The sequence below is a fragment of the Phocoena sinus genome, chromosome X (assembly GCF_008692025.1).
Source record: "Phocoena sinus isolate mPhoSin1 chromosome X, mPhoSin1.pri, whole genome shotgun sequence".
Taxonomy (NCBI): domain Eukaryota; kingdom Metazoa; phylum Chordata; class Mammalia; order Artiodactyla; family Phocoenidae; genus Phocoena; species Phocoena sinus.
Window position 1 is genome coordinate 110,044,798 of NC_045784.1, and position 19,352 is coordinate 110,064,149.

The window sequence follows — 19,352 nt, forward strand, 5'->3', positions numbered from 1 at the left end:
AGTGATTAACATGCCATGCTCATCTGTCTAAACAGTCAGCCCTCTGTATCCGCGGGTTCTGCATGTGTGGATTCAAGCAACCTCAGATCAAAAACATTTGAGGAAAAAATTGCAGAAAGTTCCAAAAAGCAAAACTTAAATCTGCTGCATGCTGGCAACTATTTACATAGGATTCACATTGTATTTATACCTATTTACATAGCAATCACATTGTATTAGGTATTATAAGTAATATAGAGATGATGTAAAATACATGGGCGAATTTGCATAGGTTACATGCAAATACTACGCCATTTTATATGAGACTTGAGCATTCACGGATCGTGGTATCTTTGTGGGCTTCTGGAACCAATGTCCCGCAGATACCAAGGGACAACTGTACTCAAACACAAGACCCACCCAATTAAAGCACCCACCTTAGCTCAGGTCTGTAGCCCCTGGTAAAGAATGGAAGAGACAAGGTTCAGAAAGAACCAACATCCAGAATGTATTCTTCTTTCTCTTGTAAATCCCCAGTTAAGTAGGCATACAGAGGATCAAGGCAAGTCTTAAGACAGTACAAAGGCAATCCAGGATGGGGCTGAGGAGAGCCTGGGGCTAGGAGTGGAGTGGTAGGGGGTCGATTCTCCTTCCACCCCCACTGCCACCACCACACTCCCAGCCACCACCATCTTTTCATCTTCACACTGTAGCAGCCTCCTGGCTGGTTTCCCTGGAGAAACTCACCATTCTTTGTGTTGCAGCCAGAGTGATTTTTTTTTTTTTTTTTTTTTTTTCAGTACGCGGGCCTCTCACTGTTGTGGCCTCTCCCATTGCGGAGCACAGGCTCCGGACGCGCAGGCTCAGCGGCCATGGTTCACAGGCCCAGCTGCTCCGCGGCATGTGGGATCTTCCCGGACCGGGGCACGAACCCGTGTCCCCTGCATCGGCAGGCGGACTCTCAACCACTGCGCCACCAGGGAAGCCCAGCCAGAGTGATTTTTAAAAATGTAAGTCTGATCATATTCTACCTCTTATAAGTGGCTTGACCTTGAGCAAATTACTCAGGGCAAATTACTCAACCTCTGTATGCCTCAGTTTCCCCACCTGTAAAATGGGTATGTAGTTCCAGGGCTCTTCTGAGAATACTGAGCTAATCATTTCTCAACAACTAAGAAGAGTAAGCAACACAAGTGAGGACTAAATAACTATCTGCTGTTATTATTCCATCACCCACCTACCCCTCTGCCTTAAAAACATCTCAAAGGCTTTCTTTGCTCTGAAGTTCAACCTAATTAATATGACCTATAATTAATGTTCAATGCTCCACTTGATCCAACTCAACCAACCCACCAGTTTCATCTCAAGTCATTCTCCTTCTCACCACTCCCTAGCAACACTGGCCTTCTTTCAGTTTCTGAAGGGGCAATCCTCCTTCCTACCACAACACCTCTGTACCTGTGGCTCCCCCACCTGAACGCTTCTGTCCCACACTTCACTTGGCTAATTCCTGTGCATCTCTCTGATCTCAACTTAAATGGTGGTCCTTAGGGACCACCTCCCTGATCTCCCACTCCACACTAGATACCCACGTTATGATCCCTCATAGCACCCTTTGTAAGAACTGAAAACAAGTAACGTCACTACGCTGTGCTTTCAGCTTAATGTCTGTCTCCTCCATCAGAACGTGAGTACTGTGCACTGAGGAACCCCCACTGTCTTATTCGTCAGTTTATCCTCAGACCTTGACATAGGACCTGGCATAGGGGAGCACTCGATAAATATGTATTAAATGAAAAACAGTCCTCCTTTCACTCACACTCCCTCTCCAGTCACTTCTCTCCGGGGGGAGGTGAGGAACAGAAAACAGTAAGGTGCCATAGCATGGATGCCGTGCCATCTCCCCTCTGCTCACTCATCCCTTTCCTCTCTTCTCGCACCTTCCTCCTTCCTATCACCCTTCGCAGCTGTCCCTTCATTCCTCCCTCTTCTAAGGTTTCCTCTCTCCTCCATCTCCTTCCAGCTGGCCACCACCCAACTGTCATGTAAGACCCTGACCCTTAACCACAAACTGCCTGTAATGAAAGGCACTATTTACATTAAAACCAGAGCTGTGGCGAGAATGTGGTGGGCACTGTATTATCACAGGGAACAGAATTTCAGTATCTCCAAAGAAGGAGCATAAACGGTTATATTAGCAGAGGTGATTTTTTTATTGCTGCTACTTGACTACCACTTGGCTCACCTCCCAAACAACATGTCAAACCACTGTAAACACAGTCCTTATTTAGGGCTGCAGAAAGAAGCAGAGTTATGTCAGATGCAGAAATAGCCCAGAATGTCTGAGTGGAAAGAGCATAGCATTTGAATGCTCAGAACCTGTGTTTGAGACCAGCACCCTTGGCAACTCTGTTAGCTGCCTGACCTTGAACAAGTCATTTAACCTCACTGAACTTGTTTCCTCACCTATTACATAGAGGTGATAATAACACCTATCTCGCAGGGTTTCTAAGAAATCAAATGAAGTATGTGGTAAAACATTTATTCAATTATAAGATGCTCTACACAGATATTTGGTTGATTACTGAGGTCTAACATTTCAATTTAATTCTCCTTTAAGTCTCACTAATAATAGTCAATAAAAGTTAACAGAAAATAATGATCTAAACCTAAAATGTTTAATAATTCTTAGCGGGATCATGTATATATTTGTTTACCTCGTGAAATCTTATTCACTACTTTATTAATTTTACTATTTTTATTTTACATTTTAAACCTATAACTTGCCTGTTTCTTCTACCATATCGCTGTTTTCACTTTCTTTGAAACTGGTTTTATGCCTGATCCGATGTTCAACCATGATTCCTGTACTCTTCTACAACTTCCTAAGGATTTTATCCAGTCCTGTTGGTTAAATACATTCAAATTTAATCATATTTCCCTAACCAGATTATAACTAACCACTTTATATATTTTTATACTTATATTCACCCTAACTTTCTTGTTCCTATTTATATATATTTCCACTTATATTCACCTTAAGTTTCTTGTCCCTATTTATATATATCTAAACTTTGGTACATAAATAGCAAGCAAAACTTTTTTGCTCTATTTCAAATGACAGTGCTCCCACTTTGGACAAATAGTAGAAACACTCTAGAGATTCATTCAGTTCCAAAATATTTTTTAACATCTTTATTAGAGTATAACTGCTTTACAATGGTGTGTCAGTTTCTGCTTTATAACAAAGTGAGTCAGTTATACATATACATATGTCCCCATATCTCTTCCCTCAGTTCGAAAATATTAACTAACTAAATATCTTATATATATATGGAGCTTTTCTAGGCATATTACAGTTACTAATCAAAATAACTGGTCACAGTTCCACTTGTGATAAAAGTTCACAAAATAAATTTTAAAACACAGCTTCCAATTCATAAAACATAAATCTTCATAAAATTATAACAGTGTTAATACTTTTATAATTTTGTTCACACTATTGACTATTATTTGGTCATCCCTTTCCACTCACTACGAAGCCAATTTCAACATACAGAAATAACCTGGTACGCTTAATCTCTCAATGTGATAGCTGTAAGTATGACAAACATTATATTTCACTCACTATAAACGGGTTCTTATCTACCTATACAAGTAAGAAATTTGAATTCTAAAACATCATTTTTAAGTTCCATAATTCATTATCATGTTTATCATTATTTTGACACCTAAGTGACCACAATCCACTAACCACCAACAGGGCTTCTATCAATCTATGAGCAATAAACACAAAAATACTATTTCTTGGTCATTTTGAGGAAAATAATCAAACATTTCCTGTCATCTATTATACATTCACTTCTATTTAAACACATACCTGTTGTTTATTCTACATATTCTTTGAGCACCTGAACACGAACATTATTAAAATGGTATTACTATTTTGAAATATTGGATAATTCTCCACTAATCTCATTTAGTGATGATCTTACTGGTGATTGGGTAGCTTGATGCTTTGCTTCTAGTTAAACCTCCTCTTTGGTTTTAAAAACACCACTATTTTGACTTACTCTTAAGTTCTCTCACGTTAAAATGGAACACTTTCTAGTCTAGCTTGATACATTATATTAGCTTAAAAGATTGTATTATGCTAATCCAAAAAACTGAAAAATTACCTTATAGCCTATGGTCTTCCTATAATAAAGAATTTCCTTTTCGAGGAGCTCAAATAAGCGTGGTGGGAAAAACTGAAAATCCTGAATATTTGGCTGTTTTGGAGGTCGTGGAGCCTGCAGGGGAGAAAATGCATTACATATATACTTGTTTTCAGTACATGAAGTGAACACACTTACCTTTTATTATTTCTTTTATATATAGAAAAATAAATACAATGGAATCCATTTATATGGCTGGAGCATATCAAGTACTTTTCTGTATTGTTATATTTAGGGACTAAGATTTAGCACTAATATAAGTAAATCTGAATCAGAGACCACGTTACAAGAGAATTCTACTGTAGGACATAAAACCTGGCCTCATACTGCTTTACCTTTGGAATCTTTGGCTCACTAACACGTAAAGCCTCTCTGAAGTAGGCATCCACCGCATAGTTGGCTTTGCGTTCTCGTTTGGGAGGTTCAATCCATTCCACCATTCCAAGCTATACATGAAAACAAGAATGAGGAGTTTAATAATTCCAAATTGTTTTATAAATATCAAGCACATCAAGGTTGTAGAAGTGTGAGAAAACCAAAGCCATTAGGAAGAATCAAAACTTGCTTTGTAAAACTCTAATTGGAAAAGATACATGCACCCCAAAAGAATCTGAAAAAGAAATAACTAAATCACTTTGCTGTACACTTGAAACTAACACAATATTGTAAATCAATTATACTTCAATTAAAAAAAAAACTTGCTTTATAAGTCACAGTTATACATCCCAACTTCCAAAACCTCATACTGTATACCAAGTTTAGGTGCAAGTGCAAGGATGGTTTTCTTTTTTTTTTTAAGTAAGTTTGAAACTTAGCTCTTCCTTAGTGATTGAGAAGAATTTGCATAATCTGGTTAATATTTTATGTCAAAATAAATAAATAGCGTCTAATATAGGAGGAAGACTAATATTGATTCTGGTAACTGTGTTAAGTGTATGAATTAGAAAGTAGCTGAAAGGCATAAATAATGAATATCAACATGACAGCCACATATCCCTTCAAATCAAGAGAAATTTTAAAATAAGACCTCTTGGTAAGGCAGCTGTGGGAAAAGCCAGTGGAATCAGAAAGACCTGAATCTGAAACCAGGTCCTGCCACTTTACCAACTGTATAACTCTGAAGAAATTATTTTCTCCATCTGTAAAATGGGAATAATAATAATACCTACTCTGAGGATCAAATGTGACCATATACGTGAAAGCATTAGGTAAACTGCCAAGAGTTAAATGTAAGTTATTATTAAATATCCAAAGTGGTGTGAACAATGATTTGGTAGCCTTACAAAACTTTACCCCAATATCAGCTAGAAAATGCAATTTAAAAGTCAATATACAAAAGTGACAATATAAAGTTCTGGAGTCTGTAGGTATGCTTTTCTAGTTCAGATATTTTTCTTGATTTCACAGTGCCTAGCCTACTACTTTTACACAAAAGAGGCCATTAATCTATTGGGCTGGCTAAAAGTTTTGTTTGGTTTTTTCTGTAAGATGGCTCTAGTAGCACTTACTTGTCTTTAACTTCATTTGAAATAATTCTGTTAGATTGTATGTGACAGCTGTCATATCAGCGTGCATTCAAAAAAAAAAAGACTTATCAAAATTGGTGAATTTTTGTGTAGCCATTTTAACATTGAAGATGGAAGGAAAAAAGCAACGTTTCCAGCATATTATACGTTATTTTTCAAGAAAGGTAGAAACGCAAAAAAAAAAAGATTTGTGCAGTGTATGGAGAAGGTGCTGTGACTGATCGAACGTGTCAAAAGTGGTTTGCGAAGTTTCGTGCTGGAGATTTCTCACTGGACGATGCTCCACAGTCAGGTAGACCAGTTGGAGTTGATAGCGATCAAATCGAGTTATTGAGAACAATCAACATTATACTACGTGGGAGGTAGCCAACATGCTCAAAATATTCAAATCAAGCACTGAAAATATTTGCACTAGGTTGGTTATGTGAATCGCTTTGATGTTTGAGTTCCACATAAGTTAAGCGAAAAAAACCTTCTTGACCATTTTTCCCCTCTACTTAAACATAATGAAAATGTTCCATTTTAAAACAAATTGTGACGGGTGATGAAACGTGGGTACTGTACAGCAATGTGGAATGGAAGAGATTGTGGGGCAAGTGAAATGAACCACCAACAACCACCCCAAAGGTCAGTCTTCATCCAAAGAAGGTGCTGTTGTGTATATGGTGGGATTGGAAGGGAGTCCTCTGTTATGAGCTCCTTCTGGAAATCCAAACGATTAATTCCAACAAGTACTGCTCCCAATTAGACCAACTGAAAGCAGCACTCGATGATTAGTCAACAGAAAATGCATAATCTTCCATCAGGGTAACACAAGACCGCATGTTTCTTTGAGGACCAGACAAAAACTGTTACAGCTTGGCTGGGAAGTTCTGATTCATCTGTCGTATTCACCAGACATTGCACCTTCAGATTTCCAATTATTTTGGTCTTTACAAAATTCTCTTAATGGAAAAAAATTTCAATTCCCTGGAAGACTGTAAAAGGAACCTCGAACAGTTCTCTGCTCAAAAAGATAAAATGTTTTGGGAAGATGGAATTATGAAGTTGCCCGAAAAATGCCAGAAGGTAGTGAAACAACAGGGTGAATACGTTGTTCAATGAAGTTCTTGGTGAAAATGAAAAATGTGTCTTTTATTTTTACTTAAAAACCGAAAGCACTTTTTGGCCAATCCAATACAATTAATGGTCCCACTCTATTTGACCTCATCTACAGGCTGAGTTCTAACCTTGTTATCACATTTTAAGAGTGGAAGATAAACTAAGATGACTAGAATGGTTAGAAATCATAAACTCTGTGTCTAGAGAAGTAAAGACTAAAGACAAAATGGTGGCATCCACATATAGAAAAGTCTATCAGATAGAAAAAAATGTTCTTTGTTGATCTATAAGATTAAAACCAACATGGAAAGTCACAAGAAAGTAGACTGCTACTCAATATAATTTAACAAATATGTCTTAAGTACCTATTTGCAAGTGTCAAGGATACAAACACGAATAAAACAATCTCTTCCACCAAGGAGCTTATAAGCCAAATAAGAAGTATTTTGAGGTACTTCCCTGGTGGCACAGTGGATAAGACTCTGTGCTTCCAATGCAGGGGGCCCAGATTCAATCCCTGGTCAGGGAACTATATCCCACATGCATGCTGCAACTAAGAGTTTGCATGCCACAACTAAGAGTTTTTTGCATGCTACAACTAAGAAGCCCACCTGCCTCAACTAAGGAGACCACGTGCCACAACTAAGGTGCCCGCCTGCCTCATCTAAGGAGCCTGTGTGCCACAACTAAGACCCGGTGCAACCAAATAAATAAATATTTTTTTTTAAATAGAAGTATTCTGAGAACCAGAGAATATAACAGAGTGAAATGAAATATCCTGAATAAGAATCCCAACATGACCGAGTTCAACCAGAGGTTGGATGGGGGGAAGAAAAAAAAACAGAGGCTAGATAACTGTCCTAGATGTTATCGATGGGATTTCTTAATCACAAACAAGGTTAGACTAAATGTCTCTTTTACCTCTAAAAGTTCACGAGATGGATAATGTGAGTTATGTAAGATGATGAGTTTTGTTTTGTTTTTCCCCTCAGATGGGTTATTGTGAGATGACAGTAATAGAAAAGATTTTTTTTTTTTTTTTTTTTGCGGTACGCGGGCCTCTCACTGTTGTGGCCTCTCCCGTTGCGGAGCACAGGCTCCGGACGCACAGGCTCAGCAGCCATGGCTCACAGGCCTAGCCGCTCCGCGGCATGTGGGATCTTCCCAGACCAGGGCACGAACCCATGCCCCCTGCATCGGCAGGCGGACTCTCAACCACTGCGCCACCAGGGAAGCCCGAAAAGATATTTTTTAATAACCAATATTTATTTGTCTCAATTGGGATGAAAAATCAATAATAACTTTCTAAAAGTAATGTATTTGGCCATTTAACCTATACTTGTTTGAAGGTTTAGATATTCAAATGTGAAATAAGTATTAAAGGCCAATTCCTGGATTTTCAAAAACAGAATAAATCATGCTAAATTAGTTTGTTTTAGATAAGACTACATTAATACAAACTTATTCAGGTTAATTTATTCAGAATCAATTTCAGTCAATATGACTTAATTCACCAGGTATGGTTATAAACTAATGCAACTGGTTCGACAAATCTTATATAAAAATCTACCTCACTGTGCAATTTCCATATGTATGAACAACATTCTTGCAGGTTTTCAATTCTCTTCAAAGGACAGTATGAACTTATTTTATGAACCTATCTAGAAAATATGGAAAGACATAATAAAAATATAATTTCAACTCAGAATATTCAGAAAAAAATCTGATTTAGTCAATTATAAAAGTCATCATAATTGTTATCATTAAAATTTCTTTATATCTGTACATCATTATTTTGCTAGAATTAGAAACACAGGAAAACTTGTTATATTAGAAATGGACAAATATTTTACTAAGCCTAATTTTTCTCTAAGAAAGTAGGTAGGAAGCACCACTGATATTTAGACTTTTCACTGTTACTTTATAAAACACTTATAATAACAATAAGCCCAAGGGAATAATTGGAAAATTAATAAAATTCATATCACATAATGAGATCTAAAAAGCATATTAGGAAGGCAGTTTGCACTCTGTGTATGCAGGCTGTCACCTCCATCTCCTCAGAGTAAGCCATAAGTAGTCTGAATTAAGGTTATAGATAGAATAACCACATAGATTTTGGTTGAGATACTAAAAACTAACCAGAAATAATGATAGCAACAAAGCATTATCAACATACTAGTTGCAATGCAAATTAAAATGGCTCACCTCTGATTTTTCAGTAAAATCAATACCCAAGAATAAGCTTTTTTATTTTAAAAAATTCATTCTGTCAGTTAAAAAATATAACAGCTTTATAGAACAATTTGAGTAACAAAATAAAAATGATAGAATTGTATTATAACTCAAAAAATAACTCTCCTTGAGTCCATGTTGATATAAATAAAAGAGTACATAAATAAATGGGGAGAAGGGACAGCTCTTCCTTACAGAAAAATCCCAATTAATAAATGTAGATGGAATGAAGGAAATACAAAATTACCGTTAAGTAAACACCACAATAACTATTGCAGGCAAACTCCACCAAGAGATACTAAAACCAGTGGGCAAAAATTTGAGGCGTATCTCCCCCCACCAAGATACTTATCAATTACAAAGGGATAAATGGGAACTCTACAGTGGAAAAAGCCAGCAGACATCACCTCAACAAAGTGACTAAGGTTACTGTCCCCAGTAACATGACATAGTGATGTCATATGTTCCCTGGTATGATGTACTGAGAAAGACGTAACATCCCTTCCAACACATTCTTGCTAAAAATGCAAAATGTCAATCAAATCATGAAAAAAATGTCGAACAACCCCAAAGTGAGATTCAAACTACAAGACAACTGAACAACACTCTTCAAGAGGGTCAAGGTCGTGAAAAACAAAGAAAGACTGAGAACTATCACAGATTAGAAGAGACCAAGGAGACACAGCAACAAAATACAATGTGGGTCAAGAGAATGAGAAGACAAGCCACAGACTGGGAGAAATTGTTTGCAAAAGACATATCTGATAAGAGACTATTATCCAAAATATACAAAGAACTCTTAAAACTCAACAATAAGAAAACAACCATTCTGATTTTTAAATGGGCGAAAGATCTGAGGAGACACTTCCCCGATGAAATATACAGATGGCAAATAAGCAAATGAAAAGATGCTCCCCATCATATGTCATCAGTGAAATGCAAACTAAAACAAAGACATGCTACTACACACCTACTAAAATGGCAAAAATCCAGAACACTGTCAACGCCAAATGCTGGTGAGAATGTGGCACAACAGGAACTCTCATTCACTGCCCACGGGGATGTAAAATAGTATGGCCACTTTGGAAGACAGGTTGGCAGTTTCTTACAAAATTAAACATACTCTTACCATACAGTCCAACAATCGTGCTCCTTGGGATTTACCCAAAGGAGTTGAAAATCTATGTCCACACAAAAACCTGCACACAAATGTTTATGGCAGCTTTATTCATAATTATCAAAACTTGGAAGCAACCAAGATGTCCTTCAGTAGATAAATGCATAAATAAGCTGTAGTACATCCAGAAAATGGAATATAACTCAACACTACAAAGAAATGAGCTACCAAGCCATGAAAAGACATGAAGGAACTTTAAATGCATATTACTAAGTGAAAGAAGCCAACTGGAAAAGGCTACATACTGTATGATTCCAACTATATAATATTCTGGAAAGGGCAAGACTATGGAGAAAGTGCAAAGATCAGTTGTTGCTAGGGGTTGACGGGAGGGTGGGATTAACAGGCAGCACACAGAGGGTTTTTAGGGCAGTGAAACTATTCTGGATATCATAATGGTGGATACCAGTCATTTATACATTTATCCAAACCCACAGACTGTACAACACCAAAAGTGAATCCTAATGTAAACGATGGACTTTGAATGATAATGATGTCAGTGTAGGTTCGACTGGTGTGGGATGTTGACAGTGGAGGAAGCTGCTGGGGGGAGGCAGATGGAATATGGGAAGTCTTTGTATTTTCCACTTGATTTTGCTGTGAACCTAAAACTGCTCTTAAAAATAAAACTCTGTTTTTAAAAACTGCAATGTGGGATCCTGGATTATAAACCCTGGAACAGGGAGAGGACATTAGGGGGAAAACATGTTAACTTCCTGGACTTGATCACTGTAATATGATTAAGTAAATTGCTAACATTAGGGGAAGCTGAGTGAAGGATATATGTGAACTCTTTACTAGTTTTTGCAATAAAGTCTGAAGTCATTTGAAAATTAAAAGTTTTTAAAATTACAGCCATAATTTCAGTTTAAACAGACAAATAAAATTCCCATTTCTTCAAGAGACCTTTGTTGTCCATGAAGTATATTACAAGGCATTCTTTTATAAATGAGACCACCTGTAACAAAGTCCTTATGGCATTTAAGTAACTATATGTTAACAATAATATTATTACTAATATAATTAATACTAAGTGCTACATATTTTGTTCTAATTACTCTATAATGTAATTACTCCAACCTCCATTTGAAGGTGAAAAAACTGATTATCCAAAGTCACTTAATTATGGTTACCAAACAGGAAAGGAGGGGAAGGATAAATGAGGAGTTTGGGATTAGCATATACACACTACTACATATCAAATAGATAACCAACAAAGACCTACTGTACGGCACAGGGAACTATACTCAATATTTTGTAATAACCTATAAGGGAAAAGAATCTGAAAATAATACATATGTATGTATAACTGAATCGCTTTGCTGTATACCTAAAAGTAACACAACATTGTAAATCAACTATACTTCAATAAAAAAAAATTTAAGTCAATTAGTGATCGAGTTGTGATTTCAGCTTTAGAATCCAGGAACTCAACCACATCCTATACTGCTTCTCAAAAGCAAAAGTGGTGGTAGTGGTAGTAGCAGCAACAGCAAAAATGATGTTGATGGTGGTGGTAATAATAATAATAATAAACCAGACCTTAGATGAGATCATTTTGACATACATCACTTTCACTCTGTAGCACAGTATTATGATAGGTAAGTGCCAGTGTTTTGTTAAATATATAATTGTTACGGGAAGAAATGCTAATTTGAGAATCTAATGGTTGAGGGTAAAAAGTTACCTTCTGTTTTTCTCTATAATCTTCTCCTTCAAACTTGTACAAACTTTGTTCAGTGTCCATTCTAAAATTTCTCAGAGAAGACTCTCCCATTTTCTGCAAGCGTTCATTCATCTCTGCAGTCTAAAGTTGAATGCATTGAAATTAGAAAATATCACTGAATTACTTATAAAAATCTGTGGATTTTCTATCTTTTTAAAAGTCAGGTTTTGATATGAAATATGCAGTCTGTTAATTTACAAGGTAATAGTGCAATGTTAACATCAAACTTGAATATAAATTTAATTTGCCCCAAGTATTTTAAATACTTAAATGGCTCTTAAGTGTTCTCACTTAGGCTTTCTATAAAATCTTTTGTCATTGAAAATGTAGCCATATTATAATTTCTGCTGCATAATTTTAATGGGACACATGGCTAATGCTAAAACAAAGGCAAACTTGGATTAAACAACACATTTGCACACTAACATGAAACACAGTAACACAAGATTGTTCAAATTCCAACATATGACTTCAGATACATGAAAAGGTACTAAATATCACTAATCGTCAGGGAAATGCAAATCAAAGCTACAATGAGATATCACCTCACACCTGTTAGAATGGCCATCATCAAAAAGTCTACAAATAATAAATGCTGGAGAGGATGTGGAGAAAAGGGAACCCTCCTACACTGTTGGTGGGAATGTAAATTGGTTAAGGCAATGTAGAAAACAGTATGGAGGTTCCTCAAAAAATTAAAAATAGAGCTACATATGATCCAGCAATTCCAAATTCCACTCCTGGGAATTTATTTGAAGGAAATGAAGACACTAACTTGAAAAGATACCTACCTGCACCCCCATGTTCGTTACAGCACTATTTACAATAGCCAAGACATGGAAACAACCTAAGCGCCCATCGATGGATGAATGGATAAAGAAAATGTGGTGTAAATGTATACAATGGAACATTACTCAGCCATTAAAGAGAAGGAAATCCTGCCATTTGAGACAACGTGGATGGACCTTGAGGCTATTATGCTAAATGAAATAAGTCAGACAGAGAAAGAAAAATACCATATGATCTCACTGATACGTGGAATCTAAAAAAAAAAGAAAACCTAACTCATAGACCCAGAGAACAGATTGGCTGGTTGCCAGAGGTGGGGGGTGGGAGGTCAGTTATAAAATAAATAAGTGCTGGGGCTATAATATAAATGTATGGAGATATAGCCTCAGAAACAAAAAATAGTCTGAAAAGTAAATTCGACCAATTTACAGGAAATACAGTACATAAGTGAACATGGTAAAATACCCCGTGGGGATGGAATCAGCAAAATCTAGACTGTGAGCAACTCAAAAGGCAAACAATCCAGTCTCTTTACCAAATAAATTACAAGGGAAATAATACATAAATGGAGGGAGAACCTACAGATTAAAAAAGATACATATGACATATCAACCAATGATAATGTATAGACCTTATATGCATTCTGATTTTTAAAAAAGTTTTAAAAAAGTTTAGCTACTTCTGAGATAATTGGAAATTTGAATTATAACTGGATTTTTGCTGTTAAAGAATTATTGGGGTTTTTCAGGTGGGACAATGCCATCATGGTTATGTTTTTAAAGAGTTCTTATATTTTAGAAATACATAGTGAAATATTTACAGCTGAAATGATATGGCTGAGATTTGCTCCCAAATAATCCAGGAAGGGGGAAGATGAACTGGGGCTGTGAATGGGGCAGGACTGGTTGATGGTTGTTGGAAACAGGTGATAAGTACATGGGGGTTCATTACACTATTCTGTCTATTTTTGCTTATGTTTGAAATTATCCATAATAATTTGTGAAAAAGGTAAATTCAACACAAAATTGCAATATTCTGAAACAGCTTATTATACTTTAATAAATAATGCTTTAATATTTTACAAAATGTTCACAAAAGTTTCAGTTAACACAATGTATCAGTAGATAATTTCTAATCCCATGCAAAAAAGTCACAAAAATGCAGTCCTGATACAAGTGATTAAACACAACATTTTTTGGGCTTTTAAGTAGAGTAAATACCAATATTATAAGCATGAGATATAAGGTCACTCAATTTTAAACTCCGGTTCTTACTCTTCTCACCAAAAATTAAATTAAAAAAAAACCCTAAATTATCCCTGGATATAAATCTACAAATTCTTAGAACATGAGTCATTTGAAACATGCATTTGAAACAACACACTACAATAATCATGCTGAAATAAACTGATGTTAAAGCAATCCATCATGAAAACAAAATGCCATTTTAACTAACCTTCTTTTCCCCTCTTTCCAGAAGAGTTGTAATGTCTTCATCTGTCAGCTCACTTTCTTTAGAAGCAAAAACATGGGTGGCTCCATGACGTATCATTTGTAACATTTCCTCTTTTGCCATCTTGTTAGACTGTTGGTCAATAAGTCTTCCTGATAATAAAAACAAAAGTTGTATATATTCAATGATATTCCAGAGAAAGCATAGCATATTAGTTCTAATCAGAAACCACTACATTTAAACATAAGTAAAACTTTAGTGAGCTTTAAAGTAATTTTTTAAATGAACAACCCTGCAAGTTTTTCTTCTACCATACCTTCTATTTCAATATGAATTTCCTTCTATAAAATTCAGTTAAAACATAGAAGGACAGAAACATTTTTTCATGTTCAAACTTCATTTCTCAGATCAAATTGTTCTGTATGAAAAGGTACCCTCTAATACATGTTTTAAAATTTTTAAACCAAACATTTTATCTGCTAAATAATACCAAGTACTTCAAAAGACATGCCACTGACATTCAGCTATAAGCTAGTGATGTTCAAGTACCTACTCCATATACTGAACGCCAGGTTTCAAAATAGGCAGATTTAAATTAGCATTTTTTTTAATTTGACTTTTTTCTTTTACTAAGTTTGCAGATTTTGGTCAACTTTCATTAAAAGTAATCTCCTCTGAAGACAATTGCACGTGTTTTTCAAAAAAAACACCTAATTCAGTTTACACGTATAAATACCTTGTTGTATGACAATTGAGTCAAGTCTCAGTTTTATCTCAGCTCTTTCAACAATCCTTTCTTCAACCGTGTTGTCGGTGATGAGACGAAATACACGTACTGGCTTCTTCTGACCGATACGATGTGCCCGATCCTAGTAGAAAAAAATCCTAATATAAGACGTTGGGTATTCTGGATAAAATGTATGGTATAGCCAGCTTATGCTATAAAATTCTGAAAATAAAAATTAGTTCCTGATCTCTCTAGACCTGCCATTTTTGAAACGAGGGTAAAGAATATTAAGAATATCTAGAGACCCCTGGGAACACAGAAATCTGCAAATATTCTGCCGTACCATTAATGGAAATTTCCAGAAGGACAACAGACAAAACCCCTTTAAGATGAGGACTAAAGAGAGCTGAAAGCTTCTGGATTAAGTTACTAAGTAACTTTAAGCCATTAAATACAAACATCTTCCACACTAGCAAGGAGTTTTTTAAGTGAGGGGCAAATTAGTTAATAAGGGTTGCTTTGGTGGCAAAAGTCAGCTTTCTCTCATCAGCAAGCAGTTCTTTCTGTTTACTGAGGCAATTCAGGGATCTGTAGTAAAGGGTCATAAAAAATTAATGGACTATTAATACCCTTACTGTATGGTCTTGAACTGGTCCTATGGTTTACAGTTGGTAAAGGTGTGACAGGTGGCAAGTTCTGATAACATATAAACAGCTAGGGGGAGTGTTTTTGTTTTTGTTTTAAACATCTTTATTGGAGTATAATTGCTTTACAATGGTGTGTTAGTTTCTGCTTTATAACAAAGTGAATCAGTTATACATGTACATATGTTCCCATATATCTTCCCTCTTGCGTCTCCCTCCCTCCCACCCTCCCTATCCCACCCCTCTAGGTGGTCACAAAGCACCGAGCTGATCTCCCTGTGCTATTTGGCTGCTTCCCACTAGCTATCTATTTTACGTTTGGTAGTGTATATATGTCCATGCCACTCTCTCACTTTGTCCCAGCTTCCCCTTCCCCTTCCCCATATCCTCAAGTCCATTCTCTAGTAGGTCTGTGTCTTTATTCCCATCTTGCCCCTAGGTTCTTCATGACCTTTTTTTTTTTTTTTTTTAGCAGCCACTATGGAGAACAGTATGGAGGTTCCTTAAAAAACTAAAAAGAGAACTACCATACGACCCAGCAATCCCACTACTGGGCATATACCCTGAGAAAACCATAATTCAAAAAGAGTCATGTACCACAATGTTCATTGCAGGGGGAGTGTTTTTAAAACACAAGAAGCTGCCAGGGCAAATAGGTGAAGGGAGGAGGCTGGTCGAGAAAAAAAAATCAAAGAAACAGGGTTCAAAACATCCCTTGTACTAAATATAAAAACACTAGAGCCAGTAACAGTTTCAACACAGCACACTGAGAGAGAATGCAACACCCCTACACATATTTACATTTCAAACTCAAATCAGTAAATCGTGAAAGATCAGCTATCCTCTAACACTTTTAAGGAAATAAAGTGTCACCAGTAAGTTTTCCAGTTCAGTAACACTGTAACTTACTGGGGCTTACTCCAACTTAGTCACATCAAACATGCAGTCTGGTACCCAAAGCAGTAACAATTATGCCAAAGCATGTGGATTTTAAAATGTCCCGATGGTCAATATTTTCAATTCTCTATTATAAAAGAAAAGGGACGACTTCTAAGCTCTGCCTCATTGGCATATGACTTTAATCGTTTCCAAAGACAGTCAGTTGTCCCATAAATTCCTGGGATTTTGAATGCATAGCTATGTTTTATCTTTTTACCTCTGAAATTATATATATCTCAAAACTTGAGTCACAGTGACTCAAGTTGTAGCTCTAGTTCAATAAATGATACCATGATGAAAGGTAAGAAAAGCTCCCTGAATCTTTTTTAAACATAGAGTAGTTTCTGATGGTGTCCTTAGGTAGCAAATGTTTTCCTGGAATATATTCCTTTGTTACCTTTTTACCTTCTTGCCCCAATTGTTTTATAACAGAAATTAAAACCCTATCTCTCCCAATTTCAGTGCTAAGGATTTTAATATATTTAGTTGTTAAGGAAATTAATACTGAAAGACTAATTTTTAAACCCTTTTCATTAAAACATATGTATGTGCCCTCTTCAATATTTAGGAGTGGGAAAAAATGACATTTCTGTTTCATGATAAAAGCCAAAATCAACACACAAATGCTATAGTTGGGCTTGGGGTGTATTTGTTTTTGTTTTGTTTGTTTTTTGCAATTAGCACAGCAACTTTGTTTTCCAGAAAAATCTATTTTAACATCTACAAAATCCCCCAAAGATTGTTGTTACCCTTTTATCATAAATTACCTTTGTGCTGTATAAATAACAATAGTTTTCTGAGCTAAGGTAAATTTCTGATACCATTAAAGATTACTAACCATAGCTTGTAGATCAACCTGTGGATTCCAGTCTGAGTCATATAATATAACCACATCAGCACTTGCCAAGTTAATTCCAAGACCTCCAGCCCTGGTACTCAGCATAAAGATGAATTTGCTACTATTAGGAACATTAAAGGCCTCTATTGCTTCCTTTATTTAATTGACAGGAGATGGAAGAAAAAGAGAGAAAAATCAAATTATATTACCAGAGTCCTTAAGAAAGAAATAAACATTTTAACATGCATGCTCAAAACCCCACTTTGTAATATTCGTCCACCTTCAAAAATATTTAAGCATCTATCTATAAACTGTACTATGTGTACAGTAAAAAGTGTATTACATAACGTTCCTAACCTTTAGAAGCTTACATTAATAAAAAGAACAATCACAAAGACAAATTTAACTAAGCAAGTAATCAATCATTTAAATTATTTTAAAATAATAATAGTGAAAATGTTTTAATTGAGTCGGAGCTAAAATATATCTAGGGGGTAAAATGTCAGATATCTCAACTTCATTCCCATTAATTTATGAAGAATTAATAAAGAAGGTATAGAAGACCAACCAAGAGAGATAAAAGTTTAGAAATGGGAATGAGAGCAACAGATAGAGGGGAAGGTAAGTAGATTTATTTCCATATGGTGAAAAGGAGCAAACAGGGAAGTAATGAGGAAAATCAGGAAGGTAATCCAGGGATATTCAGTGAAGAGTCTTAAAAATTAATAGGATGTTAATATCCTTGCTATATAAAGATCTCATACAAATTAATTAGAAAGAAACACTAAGACCGCAATAGAAAAATGAGAAAAGAAAGGACAGTACACAAAAGAACAAGTATGAATGGCTAATAAACACAAGAATAATGTTCAATCTCACTAGTAATCAAATAAATGCAAATTAAAACAACATAATACCATTTTTTAAAGATTAAAAAAATGATATACTCAATGTTGACGAGGGGGCGGTGAGACGGGCACTCTCATACATTGCTGCTGGGAGTGTAAATTGGTACAACCTTTCTGGAAAGCAATTTGGCAATATGCATCAAGAGTCTTAAAAGTGTTCATACCCTTTGACCCAGTAATTCCACTTCTAGGAATTTATCCTAAGGAAATAATCAGAGATGGGCACAAAGATTTATGTATAAGGACTTTTACTTAGGCATTATTTATAATAGTGAAAAACTGGAAACAACCTGAATGATCAACAATAGGGGGATAAATTATTTATTGTATGTCCACAGGATGAAACATTACACTAAAATTATTTTTACAATGATATTTTTTACTGATATAGGAAAGTACAATATAACGTTGAGTAAAAAGTGTCAGGATACTGAACTTCATATGTAGTGTACAGAGTATAATATTAATTATTTATATATTATATATGCATAAAAATATTGGCCAGAAATACTTTTCTTCTCAAGATTTCCTTGGCAATCATATATTACTTTCATCATCTCAAAATACAGGAAGTTCTATTTTTAAGGAATGGAATGGCATGGTCAAAAGTTGCAGACAGAGAAGGTGGCTCTGCCGCAGTCCGTACAGCATGTAGAGGGGGCAGTATAGAAAGCAGCACGGTGTAGTGAGAGGCAATTTGGTGTAGAGGAAATAGCAAAAACCTGGGCGTGAATCATAACTCTACCATTTATTACACATGTGGTTCTCAGCAAGCATTTAACCTCTCTGAGACACAGTTTCAAGTGGAGAAAATTATGCCAGTGCTTTACTGGGCTGCAGGGAGAATTCAGCTGGAACTCTAGTAAGTTGCCTAGCTCATAGTCGTTGCTTGACAAACGTTAGTTCCTTTCCCCATAAAAGTGAGGAGCTAGCTGAATTTAGCTGTAGCAATGGAGAAAGGGCAAATCCAGCTGCTATTGAGAAAGAATTGCTCATTAACAGCTCGCAAACAAATCGAGTAAGGAATTAAAGGTAGTCTTCCCCTTCTTACTAGGAAAATAGATGAAATGCTTGTCTGAACAACAACATAATGG

The 19,352-nt window shown here is 35.9% G+C and overlaps 1 protein-coding gene across 10 annotated transcripts in view; it reads right to left on the bottom strand.

Moving 5' to 3' along the window:
• SMARCA1 (SWI/SNF related, matrix associated, actin dependent regulator of chromatin, subfamily a, member 1) overlaps nucleotides 1-19,352 on the bottom strand; it is a 70,014-nt gene that overhangs the window by 25,395 nt on the left and 25,267 nt on the right. For 5 of the 10 annotated variants that reach the window (XM_032620461.1, XM_032620456.1, XM_032620463.1 and 2 more), the window contains 7 exons: nucleotides 18,423-18,458; nucleotides 17,351-17,503; nucleotides 14,939-15,071; nucleotides 14,206-14,354; nucleotides 11,923-12,042; nucleotides 4,532-4,642; nucleotides 4,158-4,271 (listed from right to left, as the gene is read on the bottom strand). In XM_032620461.1, the coding sequence (XP_032476352.1) occupies nucleotides 4,158-4,271; nucleotides 4,532-4,642; nucleotides 11,923-12,042; nucleotides 14,206-14,354; nucleotides 14,939-15,071; nucleotides 17,351-17,503; nucleotides 18,423-18,458 (816 nt within the window). The remainder of the gene's footprint in view (nucleotides 1-4,157; nucleotides 4,272-4,531; nucleotides 4,643-11,922; nucleotides 12,043-14,205; nucleotides 14,355-14,938; nucleotides 15,072-17,350; nucleotides 17,504-18,422; nucleotides 18,459-19,352) is intronic. The other 5 variants (XM_032620458.1, XM_032620464.1, XM_032620462.1 and 2 more) reach the window with 1 other exon arrangement.